General features: G+C 44.4%; 1 protein-coding gene across 3 annotated transcripts in view; it reads left to right on the top strand.

The window, feature by feature from the left end:
- The window catches only part of TANGO2 (transport and golgi organization 2 homolog), a 781,874-nt gene that overhangs the window by 714,772 nt on the left and 42,187 nt on the right, over positions 1-24,915 (top strand). For all 3 annotated transcript variants that reach the window (XM_086942620.1, XM_086942621.1, XM_086942622.1), the window contains exon 8: positions 5,694-5,847. In XM_086942620.1, coding sequence (XP_086798746.1) covers positions 5,694-5,847 — 154 coding nt within the window. The remainder of the gene's footprint in view (positions 1-5,693; positions 5,848-24,915) is intronic.

Raw genomic sequence — 24,915 nt, 5'->3', positions numbered from 1 at the left:
CTCTAAGGGAGGATCATTTGCTCTTATTCAGCTCACAGGACACCAGCCATAATGTAGAAAATTGAGCCTCCCGTCAGCCTTTGGCTTGTGTATAGTTTCATTTACATTTTGTAGAAGACCACATATCTGCCATACAGTGCTTGGCTTATCATGCTGTGTGAGTGATACATTTTTTTCCTGCTTAACGTTTCCTTCAGCAGCTGCCACTGATAAGCAGAGTGGTTTGCATCAGTCTGTGAACTTCTGCTCTGCCCCGACCCCTTGGCCACCCTGGCTCATGGCAGTCCAAGTAGGAGTGACATTCCTGGCCACTTGTCCAGTACTCAGAGTGCAATCTCTACTGCAGGCCATTTGCACCCATATTCCTCCTGACATGCTTGCTGGGCCTCACATTTGGTATGTAAAAGCTCCCCAAGTCATTGCAGAAAAGTAGTGGAAAATATGTGAGCAGTCCTTTCTTGTTCACTAGGTTGTTCTCCACTCACAAAATAGCACTGCTAGGGCTTCCAACAGTCCATCTTCACTATTCACAGGTATGAAGGAAAAACTAGCACTGTCACTCAGATTTACATTAAATGTTACTGGAAAATGTACTCTTTAAGTTCCAGCTCCTCCCATTCCAGGAAGCAACTGCAATATGTTGTGTTATCTCAAAAGAAGGTATCCCCACAGAGCGAAAAGATAGGTTCTCTCCTCATGTACTCATAGTTCATGCTCTGTTGATGCAAAAATGCTCTCAAGGCTCACACCCCTGACAGCTAGCTGTCAGTGGGGTTACTTAATTTCCAACATTTGAGGCAATATGGGACACATTGGCCAACTCCTTTCATTGCATCCGCTTGATCACTCCCTGGCTGTGAATGAAGAGATAACAAATTGCCTTGACCAGTATTTTGTTCCTCTCAAGAGGCAGGGTGTGGTTTCTTGAGAAAAAAACATCCCGAACACTGCTGAAGTAATTCAATATATCTCATTTTTTGGAAGTAGTATACTGTCTCCCATAATTTGTGACAGGATTGTTTTCTTATTTGTAAAATAATGAAACTTGATTCAATCTTTGGTGACCAACAAACATACTTTCTGTAGCAAAAAAGATTTGTAATATAATCCCATATGCAGGTTTAATTATTTTAGCTCAATCTTCCAGAACAAACTCGTTAAAATTGGTGTAATACCTATCTACCTTCAGTGTTCGCAGACTTCCCAAACACATACGTACATTAAAAACATATATACTCTAGGAAGAAGACTAATCCTTTCTGATTATTATATTCAAGCTTTTTGAAGCTGGGTTGCAACCGAAGATTATTCTGTGTCCTCTCGCAATATAGTTTCTGCCATTTAGGTTGTTATCATATTGAACCGAAACTCACTTTTTTGGCTAATCGAAATTTTATTAGCCTTTCGCAAAGCAGATGTTATAGGTGCTTACAAATAGGACAGCAACCTTAGTGGCTATTTAATGTGTAGGAATAACAGAAAACAACAAGCATTTTTTGGCCAGTTAGGTTTTTTTCCATCATCACTACGTTTATAAGGATATACCCACATCTTAAGTTGTATTCCTTTCTGTTAGACCTGGCATCCTTGGCGTGGTTTCCCCCTATCTTTTTGCCTCTACCTCCTGTATTTTTGATGCAGTGCTGGATTTCGTTTTTTGCTGGTTTAGATGCTTTGGACACTCTGCCACTGCTGATCGGTGTCAGAGTGTAAGTGCTCCCTGTGTAAATTGTTATTGTGATTGGATATACATGATTGGCATTTTTGTATCACCAAGAAGTCCCTAGTAAAGTGCACTGGGTGTGCCAGGGCTGGTGATGACAAATGCTACTAGTGGACCTGCAGCACTGATTGTGCCACCCACATGAGTAGCCCTAAAATGGTGTCTCAGGCCTGCCACCAAAGTGCCTGTGTGCACTCTGTGAACTGCCATGTCCTCCTGGTCAGTGTCCCCAATGACCTGGCCTAACCCTTCCCTTTCTGTGCACATTGGTCGCCCCTTTAGAAGGCCCAGGGTACCCCCCTGGGCAGGGTGCAGTGTATTTGAAAGGTAGAGCATGTACTAGTGCAGGTGACATGCTCTGGTAGTGAATGGCAGCCATTTTCATTTTTCACTATTGTACGGCTACCTTGCTTATAGGCTTTCACGGGGAATGCTGGCTACAGTGGCTACCAGCATATCTTCTAATAGGAGCAAGGTAGGACATAAAAGTCTGGTATCCCTGAACTCAGAATTTAATAACACATCTTTTAGGAAAGGTGGTTTTTAACTCCTGTGTTTGAAAACAGCACTTTTAGAAAGTTGCTGTTCTCTTGTCTGACCTTTCTGTGTGCCTTGGCCGGTTTGTGAATTGACTGTCTGGTTTGAGAGTGACAGAGGCTGGGGAGCCCCCAGGAGGCTGGCTGAGTCAGCCCTAGGCTGAATGACTGCATCTGCATCTTGAGTGGTGGGAGGGGGTAGCACCTGGGCCTGAATAGGGCTGTGTCTGCCTTCCACAATGCTGGCTCCACCTCTTGCTGGGCGGCTGACGACCCTGCCCCTCACTCTGAAAGGAAAGGAGAAGCCAGGAAAACAAAGTGCTCAAGGAACACCCAGAACTGGTTCAGACCGGGCTCAGAGCCCTCCTGCACAAAGGGAACAAAGACTTTTAGGGGTATAAGTACATGACCCCTGACTACAGAAAATTAGATTATCCTGGAATCAAGAAGGAACCTCTGCCAAGGAGAAAGCTGAAACTGAAGAATGAAGATTGCCCTGCTGTGTGATGCTGGATTGCCCTGCTGTTGCTTTGCTGCCAAGGAGAGGGGAATGACTTTGCTGTTTGCTGTGCCCCCTTGCTTGAAGGAATCTCCAAGTGCCTGAGAAGAGCTGGCTCCCTGTTTTTGAAGTCCCAGGAACAAAAGGACTTCACCCCCAGCTTCCCTGAACTCCGCTGAGAGAGTTCTGTCCTTCCTAGAGTGCTTGGGCCAGTTGTGGTGCCTCTGGAAGTTGTACCTGTGCTAGGAAGCTGGAAACTAAGATTTGAGAGACTTTGCTACAGAAAATGTATTGCCTCGCTCGCTGCGGAGCGCATCCCCGACAGTGCGAGGAAATTCCCGCTGCTACGGAGGTCGAGATCGTCGCATCACCTGTTGCCGCTGCCTAAGACGTCACATCCTTCGCTTGCGGGAAGATCACCATCGCTGCGAGTATCCTCGCAGAGCCGGTCATCGCTGGGTGAGATCGCCGCACCGCTTGCTTGCGGACCGCATCACGTCGCTGCGAACATCGTCGCAGAAGCCATCGCATCGAGGAGCTGCGAGAGGAAGATTGCGCATCGTCGCCCCGGAGATCGTCGCAGCCCCTACGGATCATCGCACCGTGCCTTTGCGAGTTTTCACTACGGAACGTCCGCACCGGAATCCATATAAGTCATTGCTTCCTCCCCATACAGATCGGAGTCATCGCAACACCCCCGCTACATCCAGGGGGACAGTCACATCGCCTCCCCAAGGTCTCAGGAGTAACGGATCACTTGTTTTCCACCGCACCAGTTTCTGTTTTGGAACTTTGTCGCATCTAAAGGTACTGTTGGCTAAACGTGACGCAAATCATGACCTTTTCATGCAACTGTGGATTATTTTATCGCAACTTTAAGAACTCTTTTGCAACCATATTCTTGAACTGTGTATGTTGGATTTTTGTCGTTTTGGTCTTGTGTAGTTTAGATTAAATACCTTTATTTTTCTAAACTGTTGTGGAGTCAGTTTGTGGTGTTTTCACTGTGTTACTGTGAGTGTTGGTACAAATACTTTACACATTGCCTTTGATAAGCCTGACTGCTTGTGCCAAGCTACCAAGTGGGGGAGCAGAGGTTATCTAAAGAGTGTTTCCTCCTTCCCTGACTAGAAGCAAGGGTCCCTATTTGGACAGTGGTACTTACCGCTGCCAACTAAAGACCCCCCGTTCTAACACTTTCCCACAACATTTGTACTTCTTTCAATCTCTGTCTGTGTCCATTTTAAAATGTTTTCAGTTATTTTCTATAAAACTACTAAAGAAACAATAATTTGCAATTAATTTAAACTTCATTGTCTTCTTTCTCGTATTTACACATCATTCAATGTTAGTCTGACAATAGAGTCTCTAAAGTACCTGGTACTTAGCCCTCTTCACTTCATCTCAGTTTTATGCTTCACATTGTTGCAATACTTTTTTCTTTTATTGTTCTTCAATACTTTTTTCTTTTATTGTTCTTTGTAATACTGTTAGGGTTAGCACATTATTAATCATTGTGTTCCTGTAAACGTTATCACTATTGGTTTATTTAGTTGGCTATACCATGTTTTGCAAACTTTATCCCACTCAGACTTAACTGAGGCTATATGCATGATTTAATTTCGATTGCCCACTTGGGCAACACTGAGATAGAAATCGGCAACAAGCCCTGGTTAATGTTGGAAATATGTAATTAGACGAGTCTTAATTGAAAACAGAATTTTACCTAATGTTTCTATTTGCTTTAGTTGCTATATCTCAAATTAAACCTACACATGGGGGCAGGGTGACCCTCTGTGATTGCTTTGATAAGGAAAGAATTAAAGAAATAAATATTGCATCAGCCGTCTATTAACGTTTTAAACAACCAAAATCATTACTGCCCAAAAGACAAAACAGTTTGAAAGTTTTTTATTTGCAATAGAGAGGCAACATAAACAGAGTATTGAAAAGGAAGTGCAGAAAAAACAGCAATTGCACAGCAATAATCAGGCATTTTTCTTTTTATCCTTTATATCCTTTAATTCTTCTTCATTGTATTGTAAACAACACAGCCAACACGTATAGCCCAATCGGGGGCTTCCTCTGTGCATAAATCAGTCCAAACATAGGGTCTGTAATCATATAATTCCGTAGGCACAGCAACTTCTCAAGGTGCACTTGTTAAGGAAAAAGATTTTGAATTGTAATAATAGAAGCAGTGTATGCAATATTGGTGCTTTGCATCTCAGAGGGAGTACTTCTGTCGTCCAGGCCATGTTCGGCCATTGTAAACGCTTCCTGAGTCAGTATGGAAGATCGAGGATCAAAGTTACACTGTGGTGTGGCAGCGTACCATTCTCTGTACCATTTCTACTTTGAGGCACTGATGCTCTTGGGCGTAGTTTAAATGTTCATGGCAAAATCTGCTTTCCCCTAACCTGATTGCTGGTACTTGTATTAGGGTGTAGGATATTTTTTTATATACTGTTCGAGTGTAAGTGGATCCTCGTTGTTGGAAATATCCTATGGGAGAGAATCTCTGCCACTTTTGCCATCACCAAGCCTCCGTGGACTGAAGTGTCATGCCTCTGCATGGGGTCAGACTTACCATAGCACTTTCTGTTGTCGATGCTGACAATAACAAGGGCTATCATCTTGTAGGAGATGCCACTTTTAACATGCCTAGTATGAGGTCACTAACACCTATTTGCCTGTGTCTTTGGTTCATTACCAGGTTCATGAAGCAGAGATAGACCCAGGTGCGCTTTGTTAGGTGAACTAAAACGTTATGGGATGGATTGAATAATTACCTGCAAGACAGTATTTAAACCTTGAGGTGCTTTAATGTCTAGAGCCTCTTCTCCTTACGATTAAGTTGAGTTTCTCCTAAGTGTATGGCCATATGCAGTGGATCTTTCTTCGTCTGAATTGTCTTTGTTCTCTAATTCCCTAGGTGTCTATGGTCTGAGCTGCTGCATCTTGAACACGCCATGGAAGAAGCTGGAGTATGGCAAGCACCTCTTCACCGAAGCCATCAAAGAAAGCCAAGGGCTTTCCAAGGAGGAACTGGTGCAGGATCTCATTGAAGTGATGACTAACGAAGATCCGTAAGAACATGGCCTAAAAACCCAGCGCCAGCGTCCGGCAGCAGCGAGAATACTTATGCGATCCCAGGGGTGTAATAGGTGACAGACACCCTGGTGTCCCTGCTAATGGGGCTCCTTTTCAGGGTACGGAAGGGAGAAGTGACTTTTCTCATTGTCAAGGGGACCTGAGTAAAAGGGGCTGTATAGACGTAATAGTGCAATATGGAGATGAATGTTGGTGCAGTGCCTTAGGCTTTTGTAAGCGCTGGTATGCAGGAGTAGAGTGAGAAGATGGATGGGGTCTGTCACAGGTGATCTGGAGTACCAACAAGGTAACTCTCTTTAGTGAGAGCTACTGGCTAGCGATATTTTGATAGGCATGTACCAAAAACATGTATCTGAAAGAGACAGTTAGTTTTTACATTCCTTACCTTAGAATTACTCCAAGGCATCAGACTGAATCCAGAGAATTTTTAATTAGCATTACCCCTGCACGTTGGTGTGGCATCGGTCGACTCTGTTTCCGGCGACGTGTTCGCCGGGCTAATGTCGCGGTTCCTACTTAGACGACGCCCCTGCACGCTGACGTCTGTTCTTTCTTTTTCTGTGCCAGCCTAGCGCAGATCCAGAGAGAGCTACCATTTTTTGGCTAAGCTTTTTTCGACTTTTGTCGACTTCTTTTTTGAGTCTTTGACTCCTGGCGTGGGAGGGATGTCCCATTGTTGGCCCAGCTTCAAGCCCTGAAAGGCCTGTCACAAACTGATGTATGTGATGGACCCGCACCTTGTGTGCCTCTGGTGTCTGGAGTGCGACCACGACCTGAAGTCGTGCTCTGACTGCCGGGCAATGAAACCAAAGTCTTTGCGGGAGCGGTCAGAAAAGCTCTTGGAGACCCGGCAGTCAGCTCCGCTTCTTTCCTGCTTGAGAGGAAGGTCTCGAGACCACTCGTGGAGCCCCCACAACTCGTCTCACTTAAAGTCTTCAAATTCCTTGGTTAAGTCGAAGCACAAGAAGAAGGTAAAGATGCACCGGCGCGCTTTTCCTTCTCTCCGTCGGTTGGCTGATGCGGCGCGGGATCCAGAGCATCGTCGCTCAAAGGCTCAGTCTTCGGTGCCTTCTTCTGGGACCACTCCGCACCTCCCATCATTTCCAGGAGCCAGAGCATCCCCCGCCCAACTTCGTGCATTTTACGAAGCCCTCCATTCCATCTTTGGGCAGCCCGACTCTGCCGGCGCACCTTCATGCCCCGAGGAGCCGGTTGCTGGTCCTGGGCCTTTGATGCCGGAGAACCCCCATGGATCCAGGACTGGATCCTTATTGGTAACGTTCAACCTTACTGGACCTTTCCCAGCGATGACGCCCCCGGCGTTGGTCGTGCCCCCGCCCGACACTGTCCCCAACCTCACCCCCAAGATGGGCTTGGAGCCTGACCTACGTCAGCCGACATTTAATCCGACGCCGGAGGGTACTTTTGTTCCGCTGTTCATCCCTGATGTTCCCTATCACCCAGAAGGTGGTGGTTGGAGGGGTCACTGGACCCATTAGCAGACCAGCTTGAAGAGCCGGACTGGAGAGAGGACCTGGGTGACCCCAGTGGTCTGGACACTTCCCCAGACCTTGCCATGCTTTCTCCCCCTACGGTGCCTACAGAGGAGGAAGCTGTGCGAAGGGCAGCCGAGGCCCTGGGCCTGAAGCTCCCTTCAGTGGTGGTCAGGACGAACCTCCTGACAGAGGTGCTTAAACCGGCAGCAACCTCCTCCGAACCCTTTTAGCCATTCAACAAAGCGCTCACTGACGTCCTTTTGGGCACCTGGCTAAAGCCCAGCACAGGGGCTCCTGTGGAAAGGACGATTGACTGCCACCACCCAGCTCCAGACGACCCAGTTTTCCTCACCCAACACCCTTCCCCCGAGAGCTTGATGGTCCAAGCCTCGTCTTCCAAGGGCGCATTCTCTTCTGCTCCCCTGACAGGGAATCCAAGAAGCTGGAACATCTTGGGAAGCGCATGTTCTCTTCCTCCAGCTTGGCACTGCGGTCCGTGAATACCGCGTGCCGCTTACTCCCATAATATCTGGAATATGGTCGTGCAAGTTCTGCCTCAGTGCTCGGAGGAGGCTGGGCCATTCTCTCCCAAGCGGTAGCAGATGGGAGGGATGCAGCAAAATTCACAATTCTCTATGGACTGGATACCACCGACTCACTAGGCAGAATGATTGCCACGTCAGTAGCCCTTAGGCGCTACACCTGGTTGAGGACATCTGGCTTTTCAGGGGATGTCCAGTCAACCATGCTGGATATACGTTTTGATGGCCGTCGCCTTTTCTGCAACAAAGCAGACTGTGCTGGAGCGCTTTAAGGATTCTCAAGCTAGGGCCCGATCCTTGGGTTTTGCTGCATCATCCTGTCCACCTCATCTGCTTTCCGCCCCTTTAGTGGCTACGGAAAGGGCACCCAACCACGTCCGACCCAGTCAAGCCACTGGTTCACACAAGCTGCCCAGCCTCTGCGTGGCCGTGAGACCCAGCGACGTGGGTCTGGGACTCCGTGGTCGGGCCAGTCCACCCTTTCCACCCTACAGCGGCCTCCAAAACTTCCTTGTCTGACCTTTCAGGGCCACCAAAGGCCAGTGGGTGGCAGGATTTGCCATGACCTCCCCCACTGGCAAACCATCATGTCAGACAGGTGGGTTTTGTACATAGTCCGAACGGGCTACTCCCTCCCCTTCGAGACTACCCTCCATCCATGACACTGTCTTTCGATCGCATGTCGGAGGATCATTTGCTGCTTCTCCGCCGGGAAGTCTCAGCTCTCTTGGCCAAGGGAGCTATCGAGAGGGTTCCTACGCCAAGAGCAGGTTGTGATTGCTGTTCCCGCTACTTTCTGGTGCCAAAGCAGGACACAGGCCTGTGTCCTATTCTAGACCTCAGGACCCTCAACCGCTTCCTCCGGAAGGAGAAGTTAAAAATGCTAACCTTGGCTCAGGTCTTGTCTGCCCTCAACCCTGAAGACTGGATGGTGGTGCTGGACTTGCAGGGCACCTATTTTCTCATCCCTGTCCTGTTGGCCCACACACGCTACCTGCGGTTTACGGTAGGCCTCAAGCATTTTCAGTTCACCGTACTTCCCTTTGGCCTTACCAGTGCCCCTCGAGTGTTCACAAAAGTGATGGCAGTGGTCGCTGCCCATCAGCACAGATCAGAGGTTCCAGTCTTCCCCTATCTCGACGACGGGCTGGCGAAGGCGAGTTTGCCCCAGGCTGTCGTATCCCACCTCCAGACTACGCCGGACCCCCTGCATTCTCTGTGGCTCACTATCAACGTGCCGAAGTCACACCTGACTCCCTCTGAGATGCTCTCTTTCATCGGGCGGTTCTGGATACAGTGCAGTTTCGGGCCTATCCTCCCGAGCAGCGAATCCAGGATATTTAGGTTGTGATACCAATGTTTCAGCCTCTATCCCAGAATTAGATGAGCATGACCCTGAGGCTGCTGGGCCTCAAGGCCTCCTGCATCCTGCTGGTGGATCATGCCAGATGGCATATGCGGTCTCTGCTGTGGGACCTGAAGTTCCAGTGGGCGCAGCCTCACAGGAATCCTTCCAACTACGTCCAGATCTCAGAGGGAACAGCACAACACTGCAGTGGTGGTTAACTAACCAAGCTTGGGTTAGAGGCAGATCCCTCTCCCTTCCCCAACCAGACTTCACAGTGGTGACCGATGCATCATTTCTGTGATGGAGCGGTCATCTGGGAGAGGCAGATATCAGAGGCATTTGTTCTCCGACAGAGTCCGGGCTCCAAATCAACCTGCTGGAGCTCCAGGTCGATTCGCCTGGCACTGAAAGCATTCCTTCCCGCTCTCAAGGGGAAGGTGGTGTAGGTGTTCACAAACAACACCACCGCCATGTGGTACTGCAACAAACCGGGAGGGTGGGGTTGTGGAGGCTCTTTGTCTCTGGACATGGCTGAAACATCAGGACATGACCCTGGTGGTTCAACACCTGGCAGGTTCTCTGAACGCCAGGTCGAACGAACTCAGCTGCCAGTGCCTGGTGGATCATGATTGGTGTCTTCACTCGGAGGTGGTTCAAGGTCTCTTTCCGCGGTGGGGAGAGTTTTGGTTAGATCTGTTCACCACCGAAGAGAACGGGCAATGTCAACAATTCTGTTTGTTGGGGTTTCCAAGGTGGCACATGCTCGGCGACGCTTTTCATCACGAGTGGAACTGCAGCCTCCTGTACTCCTTTCCGCCTGTACCACTTCTGCCCAGAGTGCTGAAGATGATTGAGTGCGACCAGGCTCAAGTTATTCCTGTGGCTCTAGACTGGGCACGAAGAGTCCGATGCCCAGAGCTCCTGAGCATGGCCATTGATCCTCCACTCTGATTGTCTCTTCGGGAGGATCTTCTGTCATAGCAGCTGGGGAGGGTTTTTCACCCAAACCTAACCAGCCTCCACCTCCTTGCCTGGGGATTGAGCGGCGACAGTTGACAGCTTTGGACCTTCCACCCGAAGTCTGTGATGACATCTTAGCAACCAGGCTTCCCTCTACTAAGACGGTATACACCTGTCAATGAAATACGTTTCTGGCATGGTCCACAGCAAAGGCTGTGCATCCCCTTTCTGCCCCTCTTTCAGAAGTCCTTGTATACATACTTTCTTTGGCCCAGCAGGGCTCTGCCCTGGGCACTCGTAAAGGCTATCTTGTGCCATCTCTGCTTTCCTTCGGCTACCAGATCAGCCATCTTTATTCAAGTCCCCTATTGTAAATAGATTCTTTAAGAGTATTACTCCTCTCTTTCCTCCATCTCCTTTCGTAATGCCCCAGTGGGACTTGAACCTGGTCTTAACTTATCCTATGTGTGCACCCATGGAGCCTGTTCACAACTGTCCTCTCAGGCTCCTCACATTGAAAACTGCCTTCCTTGTTAGCATCACCTCTTCTCGCACTGTGAGTGAGCTCTTTCTTCTAAGCCCCCTTTCTTCTCTGTGCATCCGGATATAGTGCTGCGACGAACGAGACCGATGTTCCTTCCAAAAGTGGTTACACCTTTTCACATTAAACAGACCATTACTTTGCTCACCTTTCTCCCACCTTTGCACCCTTCCAAGGAGGAGGAGAGGCTACATCGCCTGGACCCTAAACGTGCACCGTCCTTCTACTTTTACTGCACAAAAGATTTCCGTGTGGGCGATCAACTCTTCTTTGGCTATGCAGGTGCCACGAAACGTCAGGCTGTTAAAAATCATACCATCTCTAGATGGGTTGTCCTTCGTATTAAAGTCTGTTACACTTTGTCGAAAAAGGAACCTCCAGTAGGACTCAGAACTCATTCCACCAGAGCTATGGCAGCCACCACTGCTCTTGCACGTCGAGTTCCACTCCTTGACATCTGTCAGGCAGCCACATGGGCATCCTTGCACACGTTCGCAAGACATTACTGCCTGAACAGCCAAGCACAGAGGGACGGCTATTCTGTCCTTCAGGACTTTCTGGTGTGAACTTGGTTCGCAGACCCTGGTATTGCTGGGGTATCTATTCTAAGGTAAGGAATCTATAACTGTCTCTTTCAGATGAACAAGTTACTTACCTTTGGTAACGATGTATCTGTAAGAGACATATGTTACTTATAGATTCCTTACCGCCCCACCCATCCCCCCCACTTTGCGAACTGACTTCTAGGGAGAGGGACTCCCTTGCAGGACCCTAGTTTTAGTGCATCAGTGCCTTGCATGGCTCTACACCTCTGGCGTCTAAAGTCAGCACGCTAGGGCGTTGTCTAAGTAGGCACCGCAAAGTCATCCCGGCAAACACAATGCCGACGACGGACGCAGAGTCGACCAACGCCACCTACCGAAGCTCAGGGGTACTGCAAAGAAAAAATTCTCTGGATCCAGTCTGACACTTGCGGGTGTTTCTAAGGTAAGGAATTTATAATCTATGTCTCTTACAGATACATCGTTACCGAAGGTAAGTAACTTCTTCTTCTAGTCCTCAGAAAAAGGTAATGCTGAATAGTTTTTCAGCCATTTGGTGGAAACCGATTTTGGATGTAACTTAGAATGTTTTATTTATTTATTTATTGCATTTGTATGGCGCAACAGCTACCCTGAGGGTTTACTGGCGCCCTGGATTAATATTCCTGGAAAAGAAGCAGTGGGCCGTTATTGATTAAACAACCATGATTTCACTCCCTTGCGAAAGCGTAAATAACATGGTTCTAGCCGTAGTTGGAGTGAGTTCCATAGTGCAGGTGCTAAAAAAGAGAAAGAGCGACCTCCTAGTCGAGTCCTTTTTACCCTGGGCACCGTGAATGTTGAGTTACCTTGAAGTTCAGTTTATTCCAATTACACCTACAACAGGTATTCATCTATGCCAGCAGAATGGCCTAGTGAGTTGGACAGTTGCCACTGAGAAATGTGTTCTCACAAATTTGATTTCCAGATTTCTAATCCCAATAATACCTGCTCGATGTACCATCTTTCCAAGATAGGTAAACTGAGTGCCATTAAATCGGGTAGTAGCAACACTTGTTATTATCAGTGCTTAGAAACATCAACATTGTAGTGTAAACCACTATATAAATAACCATTTTACTATTCTTTCTACACACTCTTCACCAAGAGGTCAGATGTTTGTCTGTTGACTCTTGAAACGCCCCCTGTGTAACACCACTCTGGCCACACCTCTTGGAGCTGGAGCGGGGCACACAGTGACAGTCATAGGACTGTGTTAGGTGATGGACCAGAAGCACAACGTGACAATGGAGAATTTTTTCTTTTCTTTCATAACAAATGACACAAAGGTGATCAGTCAAACTTCTCACTGTTTAAATTCCCCATGTTCTCTAGAGCGGAGGCTCATGTTTGATACAGAGATGTCCCTCATGTCCTGCCCAGCAGAGTGTATCGATAAATGGGCCTCGGGTTTGACTTTTGCACAGTTCACCAGACAAGCATTGGCCTAGTCGTGAGAAATGAGTCATTTCTCATTTTAAGATCTAAGGATTTAGATCAGCTTGAACAAAAACCTGGTGGATGTCAGAGATTCTCACGATCTCTACAAGCATTGTGATAAATCAGTAGCTATTCTATACAAGCTAAGGTGGGCATTGGTTCAGTTTACAGGGAGCAACCTTCTAGTTTCATTGATTTACAATTCCAAAGGCTGTAGCTGGAGTGTTTCTAAAAAATGCTGTAAGTGCTTTAATCTACCAATGCAATTCAGAGTCTTGAGGATAACGTGCCATGGGTAACCATTTGGAATCATTGGTGGTTTTCAGATAAAGGAATAAGAGACGTGACATGGGGGGGCATCACGTTTTTCTCTTCAGTGATTCCTTGAAATGGTGGAAGGAGTCCGATATTCTGATGGATACAAGCGACGAGTATCTTATCTTAGCTGTAGGGTCTGAAATACCCTAAGAAATGGAAGCACTTTTCATGAACCTTTGGGTCTGAAGACGAAAATTAACTCTGTATGGATTGGGTCAGTTTCTGCAAAAGATGTTAAAGGAGTTTTCAGTGTCGTGCCTTACATGCTAAACCGGCAGTTTTATAAATCTGTTCCGTCTCAATCAGAAGCCAATTTTGACATGATAATATTTACAGGAGTTGGCCATTAATATAGGTACGGCGTGAGGGACAGTCTTAGAAGATGCCGCTGACTCTTGTTCGTTCTGCCAGCGAAAAGAGCATTACAATAGTCGAAGTGTGAGAGTACAAAAGATTGTGCATCTTTTCTTTGGGTCAGTTGAATATAGCCAAAAGAACGCAAATTCTAAAAAAGGCTCACTGCTGCTTCCTGTACTGTGCCTCAGATAATATAAAGACTACAGTGAGGTGTTTTATGTGGTTGTGCGATCACACCGTGGAAAACACTCACGAAATCAACTTTGGTCCAGTCAAGCTTCTTTGCTAAACCAAAGTTCAACCCTGGGTGGCTGTGGTTTCGAGCAGTCAGGCTTAAACCCTTTATAGGGTCTGAATACTGGCACTGAAATCTGGTTAGCAAGCTTCAGTTCACTCTCAAAATCAAAATACCGGCAGCATCAGTCCAAAACGTAGGGGGGGTTCATGCAAAATAGACATTTTCTTACAAATACCACATCTAAATGTGGAAATTGCCATTATGAATGATCCAATTGAATTTGGTAGATAGTTAAAGCAGCCCTAGTGTGAGATTGAAACAGCTGCTAAAGTAATACATCAAATTCATATACTCTCATCCAGCCAAAAATATTGGGAGGAGAATAGGGAGTATGGGATAACCCAGTGTAGATACTCCTAATCAGTCAATGAAAACCAGAGTACATCCCTGCTACATACAGGATTAAACCAACACACAGCACTTAGATTGAGCCCATTAGTAACCAAGCCTCGAAGCCTGGAATGCCAAGAGACTGTAATAGACCCATCAACCTCCCATCAAACCAGGAAGTTTTGAGTCACCTAGACTGTGTAAAGAAGAAAATCGCTGGAAACCAAAGTGGAACCTCCAGATTACGCGCTAGTAAGTCTCATTTTACTCTATGTAGATCTCTTCTCTTCTGAGTCTGCCGACTCATGTCGAAAGAGACCATACTTTGCGCCCTCTGAATTTTAAATCTTTATTTGTCCTGACTTTTGTTACTCTGCTTGGTGTCTTGAGAGATCCATCCTAAAGACAAAGTCCTAGTTCCTGGCCTCCGTGTACAAATCTCCAGAAAGAATCCACAAAATGCCCTCCTCCAAAAACCACAGCATGAGGGCACTAATCTAATAAGAAGGGACCCCCAAAAACTCTAACCGTTTAGCTCCTGCAATGTTATCCAACCGCTTCACTTCATTCTGCAATATCAGTACCAAGGTTAAGAAGCCTACCTTAATGCCCTCATAGTCAATATTGAACTATAAGAGAATGGCTGAGCGCACAGATATGAAACAGTAAAAACTGTCCATAGAGTTGTAGCTCAAAGGATAAGGTGACGGCCATCCACCATTCACCAGATGGTATAGAAAACCATACCAATTTAAACACAACAAACAATATATCCTGAGCTAATCATTCAAAACCGGAGTCCTCAGGCACAGGATAAACTTCTTAGTCTTCTTTTTTATTTTTCAAACACTTCCTCAATGCAAAGATCTGGCCGCCAACATGTGTTTCGTCTTATAAGGCGTAAGTCAAAGACTTCCTCAGGGCTAGAAATCATAATACATAAAAATGATGTTACAACCCAAAAGACATAAAAGCTATAAATATTACAACCTTAATTGCAACCACAACTTTTACAATCGTGCCATGACAAAATAGATAAAAGAAGGCCTAAGTAAAGTGCTAAAAGGATCGAGTTGTTAACACGAGGGAAACGCCATTTAACAAGAGGCGCTACCTCTACTCACAAGATGTGTATATATATATATATATATATATATATATATATATATATATATATATATATATATATATATATATATATATATATATAAAAGCCAGTTACCACACCGAAATAAAAGTCAGTGAAAAAACAACCAGCAAGGAAAGCACAATTGTGAAAATGCAGATATTATGGTCAGTGCAATGAATAGCTATTTAAGGAACCATAAACGGATACCAAAACGAACCGAAAAGAGAGGTGAGTGTATCACACCGGAGGACCCAAATTGACGACTCACCTAATTTATCATAACAGTCTTCAAAATTGACCAGGAATATCAAGTATGTAAAATGCAGTATATGCAATAAGTATCCACATTCTAAAAGAAAAGCCATTCATCTATTATATGAGCCTCTATATGGCAAGATCCTATTCCATTTATATTAATTTAATCAAGAGTAACTCACATGTCGAATTCCCAATACGAGTACAGGAATATACAGTCTCTCCAAGTATTCTCTCCTATTCATAGGTGCTCCTAAAAATATAAGAACATACCTTATCGATCCCATTTATAAATAATATATTCTAACATCAAAAATCATAACGACCCCTCACGTAAACAAATCACGTATATGCATCACAATATACAGAGTCACTGTGATACTTAACAAAAACAAAGCCGTCTCTAAAAGTATCCTCTGTCTGAGTACCAAAACAACCTGAATGACCATTTAATAAAAATAGGTTTGTTCAGAAACTTCTCATCAGGCACATTAGCACGAGGAAGGTGACTCGTCAACGCTAAATTACAGCGAGACGAATCGATGCGCACCTGTTCAGATCACATAATACGGACTCAAAATGCAGGCATTCTACCCTTTTAAAGTTGGTGGTACTTCGAGAGATACAGAAGATCTGGTGCAAAAGGAAAGATATAATCTTCCTTTAAAGCACACCGTATAGGCATAGAAGTACCACAAAACCCATATAGGGATACATTAAAAACCCAGTTAGCCGTGTCAAACTTACCAGAGTACACAGCGTGGCTCGATCATATAGTCTTGGCGAGGTGGCGTCTAGCACCGTCGCCATCTTGAGTAAGGCTATATATACTCTGGTGTAGTCTATAATTAAGAAACTGAGGCACCCACTAGAAAATAACTGCTGCCATCTTTGAGTGTAGATACGGGCCATTATTTATCTTTATAAAGCTTGTTTCAAAATTGTTCAAGTGTTGATTACTACCTTGTCAGGTCATGCCACTCATAATTTAGATTTTTACAATAACACTATTAAAGTTCTAATGAAAATTAACTCGAAACCGAATGAATAGTAGGTACCATGGAGAAAGTCATATAAACTCAATCCAGCACCCTTAACGTACTACAAATATATGTAGAGGAGTAAGCAACGATATCCATAACATTATTAGAATAGCCAAGTAAACGGAATGGCTTGGTTATGCAATTTCGGCACGGTAATGTCTGGCGGGATCACTATCTCAAATACAGCCTCAAAGTACTAGTACAGTCGGCAATATAGAAAACGGACTAAGCTAACCACGTAAAGAAGTATCCGCCATCTTGGAATGGTAATGCATACCAATATATATGTCTACATATAGTGTATTATAAAACATATTATCTTATTCGCTACTGCCATTATAGTTAATAAGGAAAAAGTGCCAAGAACAGTCAAAGAAGGTCAGTTTAGATCAGAATAGGGGAATAAAGGGTTATCACCATAGTGCAAGTGATGAGAACAAAATTTGTCATTGATAATCCTATTGCAGGAAAAAACCACTGAATATAGCAGTAGTCTGTGTGATAACCAAGCATCAATATATCGACATGGTCACTTCTAATATAGTGATTTGTTCAATTACAAGCCTAAATTTTTTTTTTTTCTTGTTCATAACTTGACAGTGCTATTTGATCATATTCCAATACAATTGCTCTCCACATCTTGTAAAATTCACTGATCGCAACACATTCATCATTGACAGGTACTACTCAGTCCCAAATGTTCAGCAAAATTTAACAATTTATATATCATATAATATAATATATGACCATTTCATTTGGATTTTTCATTATACACTATTGTTCATTATCTCTCGTCCTATCATATTTGGCACAATACTACTATCAATAGGGGGTCCACCTAGAATTGGCTCTAATATACGAATAACAGCGCTCTCATTGTAATTAAACATATATAATGAGACAGGTACATTTAAAACAAGTCTACTCAACTCAATTTTAAGCCAATCGGCACATAATGATCATTTAAATAAAAATATCTCTTCCATTTATATCATTCATTCACATAATTAGAGGTTCTATAATCTGTTAACATATGGAAACACCACTTATATGTCCACAGGAAAAGTCTGATACAGTGGATAACTTCTTGATTTCAGTTAACAGTTAGACGTATTTGAATGGTGTACCTAAGTAGCCAAAAAGTACTGGCTTCTGGCAGGACATTCTCAATGCTGTGGAAGGAAAACGACAAATGTTTGCCGTGTGCTATACAGTCAAGTGCATGTAGTGCTATGGGATATCTAGTATCCTTATTCTACTGAGCCCTGAAGTGTTCAGCAATGCGTTCCATTAGTTTCCCAATTGTGCTCCCAATGTACACTTTTCCACATTTACAGATGACAGCATATATCACATTAGTGGTGTTACAATCAATGTGAGTATTTATGTGGAAGATCTTAGAGCCATTGTAGCTAAATGTCTGTAATCCATGTTTGGTTAACCTACAGAGACTACAATTAACACACTTAAAAGATCCCTTATTCAGTGTGTCTAACCATGATGGATTCTGTGTTTGTAGTCTGGGATAGCTAGGACTGACCATGTTTCGAATTGTCAATCCTCTACGATAAGTAATGGAAGGATAATTTTCTAAGTATGGTGATAACATTGGTTTGTTTTGGTATCAGTTTATGGTTCCTTAACCCCTCCCATGACCCACGGATGCGCTGTGCTCATGAGCTCGTCATGACCCACCCGGCGCTCACACGCAGGGACAATTCCCCTGCTGTGCTGAGCGTTCTAAAGAAACGGGTGTGGTCATAACGCGCTCAGCTCGTCATGAGCACAGCGCCACCGTGCTTCATGACGAGCCGAGCTCGTCATGAGCACCGGGGAGCTGTGCGCGCCCCCCAGCACAGCGGGGGAATTAGCCCCGCGGCCAAGGGGTTAAATACCTATTCATTGCACTGATCATGATATCTGCATATTCAAAATTTTGCTTTCCTTGCTGGTGGTTTTTTCACTGACTTTTATTTCGGTGTTATAACTGGCTCTTGTTAAATGGCGTTTCCCTTGTGTTAACAAATCGATCCTGTTAGCACTTTGCCTTCTTTTATCTATTTACACAGCTTGAATAAATACTGTCGAACAGCAAGAATAATGTTTTGTCTGAATGTCTGACTCTGATTAATGGTGTTGTGTCTTGTCCACTTTTGAGTATAGGGATATATATTGTAGGTTCCAAGATTTTTAATCTTTACGGTTTATGATCTATATTTGACTTAAAGGAGTGCTGCTAGGGTCTCATTTTTTGTTATATAAGTTGTTCCACACTGGTGTGTGCTAAATAACACCTTTAGGTGGTGGGTGTTTTGAGCTAAGCGAGCGACCGCTTGTGCAGATCCATTAAGATATTTTGACTTTTTCACGTAAAATTTATCACTGACTATAGTGTGTTATTGAATGTGCGGACATTCCCTTTTGAAGGATCACTCCCACCCTTGTGTTTTGGCATGCGATTTGTGTCGGTGTGTACAGATTTATATCCGATTTTCTTAGTGTTCAGCATTATTGGGGCCCCATAGGTCATTCAAGGTAGACCTGGGGTGTGCTGGCACATTTGAACGAAATGTGTAAATAATGGTTTTAGAGATAGCCAGATAAAGACTTGTTGGTAAACCTACTGGATGCCTACTACTTTGCAGCTTCTCCCAGTTGCCATGGGTAACTAATCGGGATACTAAAAATTGGTTGCAAGATGACTCCATGTTACAAAAAAACAGGGCGACAGATCGGGTTTTTCTTTTAACATAGTAATGCATTCTGGAATTGTCGTTTTCGTTCTAGTCAGTTGTTCAGTTTCCAGTATTGCGTCCTTGGTGACAATCGCATGATAACAGTACCAAAAAGATGCCTCTCTTTTTTACAATGCACACGGCCAAGCGAGCCATCCCAATCAGCCTCCAGAACACACAATAGGCGGCTTACTGTACAGTAAGTAAACAGTGCAAAACTTTATAACTCTAATTCTAATAAAATGATTCATTTAAGGAGTTTGTAAACTCACAAGTAAACAGTAGCACCGTTGATGAGAACACTTCGGTCAGCCACATTCTTTTCCCTGTAACGCGTACCCCTTGCTGACATTGACGCTATTGTCTGGCTACAACAACTGAATGCAGCAGTGGCTATATGTCACCCTGTTGTCTTTCAGCTTCCATTGGACTACACACATAAGATGGCCTCTGCCTATACATATGCTGTAGTCGTCCAGTCTCGGTTTAAACAAACCCTTTACTGAAGGAGCTCGGTCGCGAATGTCAATTGATGTAAGTGGACGCACGACCATTTATTGTTGTACTGCAAAAAAGTAACATTAAGTAAACAAAAAACATGTCCAGAAAAGGGAGAGGAGGAGGGAAGGGTGAGGTGGTCGAAACAAACACGGGAGGGTGGCGGGAGCAAAGGCGGCACAGAGTTTGGAGCAAAGCTTGGAATATAAGCAGCAAGAACCGAGAAAAAAGGCCAGGCAAAAGAAAAAGTAGTGTACCAACAATGTATATGGCCCATCAGGAAATAATCCATGTAACAGGGCCAGTCTGCAGGGTGGTAACTAAACAGCCAAAAGTTGGGACAAAGTAAAGCATAAACCTACCAAACCTAAGCATTTTTAAAGGCTGCCCAAGGAGCCAGTGAAAGTGGTTTGCGTGGTGAAAGCCCCCGAAGGAGATACAGCATGTCGAGAGACAACTCATGCACTGCCTAGGCACGACCTAAGTACTGGTATTGAAACAGGTCCTTACCATGATGTCAGCAATGTTGTTCCTTTTTATATTTCACAGGTTTTAGTTTTGCATTGTCAAGAGTATTTGCATTTTTGATTATGTTGTGCTCTGTAGTTTTTTTCCATGCAACATATCATGCAGAGTCTGTACTCCTGGGTGCCTGAGTTCAGGTTGTGGGTGGGTGTTTATATCAGGCCATGATTGAGGGCTCTGGGGTCGAGGCCCAAGGTAGTGCGAGTTTCTCTAAGAGCTCGTCAATGGGTCACAAAGGTGTTCAGAAACATTTTCATTCAATATTTGGCTTCTCTACAGAGCACACAAAGCAAGGGTCAAGCGTTGCGATTGCACTTATTATTCTGTGCTGGACGGTGTGAAGGAGATGCACAGCTGTTGAAATATTAGCAGGGCAATAGTAAAAGAAAATGCAGTGCTTACATGTGAGTGGCTGTGTTGTGTGTGGAGGTGGTGAAATGAGGGGATTCATGGAAGCACACACAGGAGGGATTGAAAGAGGGTGCCGACGAGGAAAGAGGCGTAAGATATGCAGATGGATGGTTTCAGAAAGATATCAGGAGAAAAATGGTGCAAGTGTCTAACCTAGAACCTTCAGAAGAAACTAGAGCGTGAAAGGGGCCGTGGGAGTGATTGATACACTCCGAAGACTACTACCCCTTCCACTGACCGTAGTAATGTTTCATTTACTGTCTCACGATTTCAGAATCAAAACATTTTCCATTCTAATCATGTACAACAAAATTACTGTTGTTACTCATTTATATGATACTGATCACAAGAATTGGCAAAGTCAATAGCTTGTGTCTGTTTTATTGCATGTCTGTTGCTTTGTGATTTTAGTTTGTATTTTAAACCACACCTTTAATTACAAAGGCCTCATCTCTTGGAAAGTAGTCCTAATTGTGCTTCTCGGGCTGCTCCATTCAAGACCCCCTCGCCTACTTCACACGGTGGTGATAGTGAAATGTGTGGCCAAAGATCAAACAGGAGTCAAGTAATTATATTTATATGGAACTTACTACCAGACGAGGCATTGAAGCACTTTTCGGCGAGTAGCACTGTACTCTCGAACCCAAAGGGGAATTAGTGGTGGATTAGTAGAGGGAAATAAAAATGTTTATTGTGAGTGGTCAACCTTTTAATTGATGGGAGAAAGAGTAACCGAAATTGGTTCAGAGAGGTGCAAACAAACAGAGTGAAAATGTATTGCTTCCTGACGGATGCTCTGACATCAAGAATGAGCACGAAGGAAAAGGATAGACTGTCCGCTGAACAACTGGCCAAGATTAGCAAACGTTTTAAGAAGTTTGAGAATGTGCATGGGTGTCATGCTTTTGTTCAAGCGACAAAAGCACGGACTCCCACACCAAAGCACTAGGTCTGACCAGCAGGCACACGGGGCATGAGGCTAGACAGAGAAAGGGTATGGGAGCCTGGATATGGATGGCAGTGGATGGCTTCCAGTATGTGGTGGGAAAGGAGCCATAATGTGGAAATGCAGTTATAGGGCTACCTATATATATTTGACTGCATTGTCTCAAAAAAGCCTTCATTATTAACACAACCAGGTTGTTTGTAATTGAGATTTTTCCAAAAACAAGGGGGACCCACTTAATGGCTTTGGACCATGGGTATCAAGTATTTCAAACAAACAAAGGTCCTAAGCTTAAAAACAATATGCAAAAACAATAATATACAGGCCACGATCGGACAGTATGTACTCTTTTCTCATACCCAGCCGGGCAAAGAATTTATTTAAGGAATATGTGACACAAGGTCAATTTATATATTACAGAATAACATCAAACATTCAGTGTTTGAAGAGCGGCACAAGCCTGTGCCGTACTCGGTAATAGAAAAAGGATTGTGAAAAAGGGTGCAAGAAATAGGACAGTATACATCAGGCAAAGAAAGGGTTTGAGCAAAGCCTGGTACTGCTTACAAATTTAGATTGGCAGTATTCCCTGGAGTAGAGCATACATGAACAAATAACAATAAAACAACTGTATGACTACAAAATAAAGTCGACGGCGTTTCGATCCCGCGCTCAAAATAATGGGATCATCATCAGGACTTGATAAAGGCCTGGAATAGCATAAAACAATATGCCTGTAAGGAGAAACAGGGGAGAAACAGAGAGGCAAAAATAGCATTTAGAACACTCCTCTGTATTTGAGAAAAGGTCTACCTAGTCAGACTCTTAATCACATGCAATTCGGAATCGCAGTGCAGTGAATAGTATTTGGTGGTTGTAGGTTGTGATTTGAAGATTCGGAATAGTCTAGATACTTGGCAGTGCTTATTTCGTGAAGAGCTGTCATTTCTGTGAGCGTGCTGAGATGACACCGTGTGTATATAACCATTAGCGAGGAGTCGGAACTGCAAGTGGTAGGGTGCAGGACTTCAAACGGGGGGGGGGGGAAATGCAATCGAGCGTGATCAGGTTTAATGTTAACGGTATTACAAAACTGCATACCCAAGGGCTGGAGAAGTAGTTAATCGATATCGCAGGTGTAGGCCACTCAGTATGTGGCCACTCAGTGCGTGATGAGAGCAACTACAGGACCTATGGAAGATATTGCATAAATTAGTTATATGAACCATAAGGGCTTCGGTGGAGGGACTGCAGTGAGTTCGAATCTTACCAATTATCAGCACCCAATCTTTAGGAAGTAATTATTGCAGAGTCGCCAATTGAGAAAACTTCTTTTTATCTATGGGCAAGAAATTGTGGTTGATATTAGTATTAGCGACAGGGTCGGTCTGTATAGCCATTACGGGAACATGCGTGAAGGGAATCTCACCTTCGAGATTGGGATTAATCCATACAAGCGGTCCGAGTGAATCAAAGAGCCGCTGTGGGGGATAGCGTAAGCGCCTCGTTGTTGGCGTTCTCAACGTGTGGTAGGGAAGCTTGGTCCGTAGTGGCGGTCAAAAGAATACCAGATATATGATCCGCTGTGAATAAAAGGGTGTTTAGCATGTTTAGCATAGGTACAGCGTGACCGCGGTAATCTAAGGGGTTGGCGAGGGGTTCTTACCTCAGGAGACGAAGTTAGGTGCCGATACACCAGATCATCGCGTGCGAAATGACTTCCTGCTGGGATGGCGTACAGCAGTGATTTACACTATTTTGATCATGTGACCAAGGTCATGTGATCGCGGGTTAATTATGGCGGCCATCTTAGAATGGGGAAGGAAGTGATAAGACTGGAAGCGGCGCAGTGAATCCATGCTTAGGGGGTGAAAGTGACATACAACATATGAAATAAAAATTCACTGGCAGACAACATTATGCTGTATAAAAATGCTTAAAAAGCTAGATTTTTCTTGCCAAGTCAATACATTTCCAAGGGCAAACTGAAGATTTGTTTTACATAAAACGAAGTCAATTCGATACTTCAAACCTCTGAATTATGTATGCAAAAATCAGGATTAAAGTTCATAGCAGGTTTGTCCAGTCCTCGCTTTTGTTCAGGCCATTCCTGATCGTGTTGAATTGTATGATGGACTTAAGTTCCTCTCTGTTCATTAATTGGGAGAGATTCCCACCTCTTTGTGGGAGTTTGATGGCTTTGAGGATGGTCCACAGAATGTCATCGGCTGTGTGGTTCATCTCAGTAAAGTGTTCCACCAAGGGAGCATTTGGCGTGCTGCATCTAATTCTGCTCCGATGCTGGCTGATCCGTGTCTTGGCCTTTTGAGTGGTCTGGCCTATATACATTTTCTTGCATGGGCAGAAAATCGCGTAAATAACATTACAGGTATTACAATTTGTAAATGATTTCATCTCAAAATTTACGCCATTGTGATTGATATTCCTTGTTTCAATTGAAAAATCACAAACAATGCAATGCCCACATTTCACATGGCCTTGTAATGGTGGTAGCCCCCAGTTGGAATCAAGAGTGGTCCGGGGGATAGGGGCCGGTAAAGCTGCCCTTACAAGGTGGTCTTTCAGGTTCTTACTTTTCCGAAATGCAAAAAGTGGTTTCTCTAGGTTAAGGGTTCCAGCATTTATAGTAGACCAGTGCTTAAGGATGGATTTCCTGATTTTGTTGGACACTGGGCAGAATGTAGTCACGCAAGCTATTCTGTCTTTATTGTCTTTTAGCTTTGGTGTAAGTAAGACATCGCGTGGGCAGTACCACGCCCTTTTAGAGGCTGCCTTGACTATTTTTCTTGGGTATCCACGCATTTTAAGTTTATTAGATAAGATGGTGGCTTCCTTGAAATAGTCCCTTTTATTTGAGCAATTACGCCTTATTCGTAAGAACTGAGAATAAGGTAATGAATCTTTCAGTGCTCTGGGGTGGCAGCTATTATAGCTGAGCAGGGTATTCCGCTCCGTTGGCTTTCTATATAGGCGCGTTAGTAATTCACCCTCATGACTGTAAATTGTCAGATCAAGAAAAGCTATTTGGGATTTATCGTGGCTCAGAGTGAAAGTTAGATCCGCACAATTACTGTTCAGCCAATGCAGAAACAGATTCAATGTATTGGTATCATGATTCCAAACTAGAAAGATGTCGTCTATATAACGACGCCACAAGGAGATCCCTGTAAAAAATGGGTTGCTGTCATGTAGGATAACACCAGTTTCTAATGCATCCATGAATAGAATGGCTAGGTTGGGGGCAAAAATAGCCCCCATGGAGGGCCCCT

The sequence above is a fragment of the Lissotriton vulgaris genome, chromosome 11, assembly GCF_964263255.1.
Source record: "Lissotriton vulgaris chromosome 11, aLisVul1.2, whole genome shotgun sequence".
Lineage (NCBI taxonomy): Eukaryota > Metazoa > Chordata > Amphibia > Caudata > Salamandridae > Lissotriton > Lissotriton vulgaris.
This window is presented reverse-complemented; position numbering and strand designations above follow the sequence as displayed.